Source organism: Coptis chinensis, chromosome 2 (assembly GCF_015680905.1).
Source record: "Coptis chinensis isolate HL-2020 chromosome 2, ASM1568090v1, whole genome shotgun sequence".
NCBI classification, from domain to species: Eukaryota; Viridiplantae; Streptophyta; class Magnoliopsida; order Ranunculales; family Ranunculaceae; genus Coptis; species Coptis chinensis.
The window spans coordinates 82,529,776-82,533,413 of record NC_141457.1 but is presented as its reverse complement, the minus strand read 5'-3'; the positions used below and the strand labels follow the sequence as shown (position 1 = coordinate 82,533,413).

The window sequence follows — 3,638 nt, the reverse complement described above, 5'->3', positions numbered from 1 at the left end:
ATTTTGTATCACACTGCTTTGCCGTGTGTTTAGTGCTTTTCTTCCCCAATATAGTAGGTGCATTGATCGTGTTTGCATTCCTCAAATTATAATTCACTGAACTGCTTGGGGATATTTTTCATTGAATTCCATGTGAGGTCCCAAAATTATATGAAATCCCATAGCACCGTCTCGATCGTCAAAATGTGGTCCAATGAAAGGTTTAGCAAGGTTTTAGCTCTCACCAAATACTTGCCTTTTAGTAGCCCGGTAAAACTTGTAATGGCACGGTGATGGCATGTAGTTGCCTATATAGTGGCCCCGCAGCTACAATTTTTCTTAGTGGCTTAAGTTGTTTGACTAAAAGAATAAGATATGGAGACTATTTTCGGTACATAAACCGGTTTTAGAAACTTATGCCCGTTGTTTTATTTTTATTTTTAGTTTGCAAGTTTGCTTATTGTTAATTGATATATTGGCCTAGTGATGGCATGTAGTTGCTTGTATAGTGGCTTGGCGTTCATGTTTACGGTTTTTGTTAGTGGCTTAAGGTGTTTGACCGAATGAGTAAGAGATAGAGACCAAGTATCGCACATAAACTGATTTTAGAAGCTCTTATGCCTGTTGTTTTACTATTAGTTTGCAAGTTTGCTTATTGTTGATTGATATATTGGGCGAGAACGCTGGGTCGATCGTGGATTTGCATGATTTTATCTTGCTTAATCACCTTTTTTTTTTCATGTGTATGTAGTACTTGTGTATTGAATTTCGACATTGAGTATGGATAAGCCTTGGATGACTATGGATAGACTTTCCGATGAATAATGGAAGGGGTCAAGTATTTTATAGAATGTGCTGGAGAGCATGCAGGCCCAGACAATCTTAATTTCATAAGATGCCCATGCCTTAATTGTGGGAACCACTTGCATCAGAGTTTGGACGATATCAAGGATTATCTGTTTCGTGTTGGTTTTGAAAAAAGTTACAGAACGTGGATATGGCATGGGGAAAAGCCTCACAGTGGAAAGTCCCGAAGTGTCGACACGCATGAACCTCCATGTCAAGACTTTGATATGGAAACCCCATGTGATTTTGGGGACACGGTTAGAATGGTTAATGATGCATATGAGAGTTTCACGGGGAATCCTGAAAAGCTTTGTAAATTGCTTGAAGATGCTGAGAAACCTTTGTACAAAGGTTGCAAAAGCTATACAAAGTTATCATCCCTTGTGGAATTGTTCAACTTGAAAGCCAATAGTGGGTGGTCAGACACGAGTTTTACCAAGCTATTGAAGGTGTTGGGAAAAATGTTGCCGGATAATAACGAAGTGCCACAATCCATGACCAAAGCTAGAAATGTTTTGTCTACGTTTGGAATGGAAGTTCAAAAAATACATGCATGTCCCAATGATTGCATACTTTACAGAGGAGATGAGTACAAGGATTTAACTAGTTGTCCAACTTGTGGAACATCGAGATATCAGGAAAAGAAGGGTAAAAGCGCTGCGAAAGTTTTGTGGTACTTTCCGCCTCTCCCAAGGTTTGCAAAGATGTTTCAATCCGCCGGACATCAAAGGATTTGGTATGGCATGCAGATAGAAGAGTAGAAGTTGATGGTCAAATCGTCATCCAAAGAGATTCTCCAAATGGAAAGAGGTTGATAAAAGGTGGCCGAGTTCACCAAGATCCAAGAAATCTGCGACTTGCTCTTTCGACAGATGGGATTAATCCACATAGTAATCTCAGCTCTAGGCATAGTTGCTGGCCGGTTATGTTGATCACTTACAATCTTCCTCCATGGTTATGTATGAAGAGAAAATTTCTGATGCTGACAATGTTGATATCAGGTCCCCGGCAACCTGGTAATGATATTGATGTTTACCTTAGACCTTTAATTGAAGATTTACAGGCTCTTTGGAATCCTGGTGTGGAGGTTTATGATGCCTACAAGCAAGAATCTTTTACATTAAGGGCTGTTCTACTGTGGACGATCAATGATTTTCCTGCTCTTGGAAATTTAGCTGGGTGTAGTGTCAAGGGATATCTTGCTTGTCCAATATGTGGTGAGAAAACTGATTCTACAAGATTGAAACACTCGAATAAAAACATATATCAGTCCCATAGAAAGTTCCTTCCAAAAAATCATCGTTATCGAAGGCAAAGGAAGGCATTTAATGGTCAGCAAGAGTTAAGATCACATCCAGACCCGTTAACTGGAGAGGTGATTTCAGAGAAGCTCAAAGGGATGAAAGTTAGATGGGGGAAACCAAAGCTGGTGATTCCAAAGCCAAAAACATCAAGAAAGAAGTCAAAGGCATCCAATGAAGAGTCACAAACACGAGAAGCGACCTAGCACTTCGATGAGAATGAAAGTGGTAAATATTGGAAGAAGAAGAGATCCATATTTTTTGACCTTGAATATTGGGAATTCTTGCTTGTGCGACACAACTTGGATGTCATGCATATTGAGAAAAATATTTGTGATAGCATCATCGGCACACTACTTAACATTAAGTACAAGACAAAAGATGACCTCAAAAGTCGCCTAGACCTCTTAGAAATGGACATGAGGAAGGAACTAGCACCAGAGAAAAGGGGAAATAGGACTTATCTTCCACCAAAGATGTCATAATGCTATCTAGAGAGCTGAGAAAGTAACAGTTTGCAACACTTTGCGTGAACTCAAAGTGCCAGATGGATATTCTTCACATTTTAGACACCGCGTGTCAATGCAAGATCTAAAAGTGTATGGTCTCAAGTCTCATGACTGTCACATATTGATGCAAAGAACTTCTTCCCCGTGGGGCAATACGATCGGTGTTACAAAGCACGGAGGTATACCATCACTCGGTTGTGTTTCTTTTTCAACTCTCTTTGCACCAAAGTAGTGGATGTGTCAAAATTAAAGGAAATTCAAGACAATTTGGTCCTCACTTTATGTCTACTGGAAATGTACTTTCCACCATCGTTCTTTGATGTCATGGTGCATCTATCTGTTCATCTTATAAGGGAGGTTGAGCTTTGTGGGCGGATTCTTTAGTTGGATGTATCCATTTGAGAGGCAAGTACACGTAAAATTGAATTAACTACTTTCAATAATTTAGTAAAGCTTCATCAATTTGATTGTTTGTTTGTTTGTATTTTCTCTTTTTTTGTTACTTTTTTTGAATATTAGGTTCATGAAAATACTAAAGGGCTACGTCTGAATCGAAATCGTCCGTATGATGCATTGCTGAAAATTATATCCTTGAAGAAGTCTTTGAGTTTCTTAGCGAAGTACTTATCCGAGTGAATGCTTTGTGGGAGTCCCATCAGTTAGAAACATGGATACTAATGATACGGAGAAAGAAAATACAATTTCTAAGGGAAAGCCTCTTGGTGGTATGAATGTTGTTGAAGTCGACGAGAAGACTTGGGAGCAAGCTTCATCAATGTGTTTTGGCAAACACTAATGACGCTCAACCTTATATCGAAAGTAATGTTAGTATAGGATTTTGTTTTTCCTTATTTCACCTAGACAGATAATGGTGACCAAGCTTTTTCTTAACTTGATAGGAAGCATATGGAACACCTAAAGCTTACTTATCCCTCGTAAGTCACCAAATGGTATCAAGATGAGCACACTCGCACATTCATTTATTGGATTCGGCAAAAGGGTA

At 39.0% G+C, this 3,638-nt stretch overlaps 1 protein-coding gene across 1 annotated transcript; it reads left to right on the top strand.

Annotated features, from left to right (window-relative positions):
• Nucleotides 1-803: 803 nt before the first annotated feature.
• On the top strand, nucleotides 804-3,271 carry LOC147518289 (uncharacterized). Its single transcript, XM_086593880.1, has 3 exons — nucleotides 804-1,473; nucleotides 1,575-2,254; nucleotides 3,155-3,271. Exons 1-3 carry the CDS (start codon nucleotides 804-806, stop codon nucleotides 3,269-3,271), a joined length of 1,467 nt encoding a protein of 488 aa, XP_086450006.1.
• The last annotated feature ends 367 nt before the right edge of the window (nucleotides 3,272-3,638 follow it).

Excerpts from the sequence above, each read along its gene's own strand:
- LOC147518289 (XM_086593880.1), top strand. The coding sequence starts at position 804 with ATGGAAGGGGTCAAGTATTTTATAGAATGTGCTGGAGAGCATGCAGGC. Across the intron at positions 1,474-1,574 it reads GAGATATCAGGAAAAGAAGG|ATAGAAGAGTAGAAGTTGAT; the intron begins GTAAAAGCGCTG and ends TATGGCATGCAG. Across the intron at positions 2,255-3,154 it reads GATGGGGGAAACCAAAGCTG|GTTCATGAAAATACTAAAGG; the intron begins GTGATTCCAAAG and ends TTTGAATATTAG.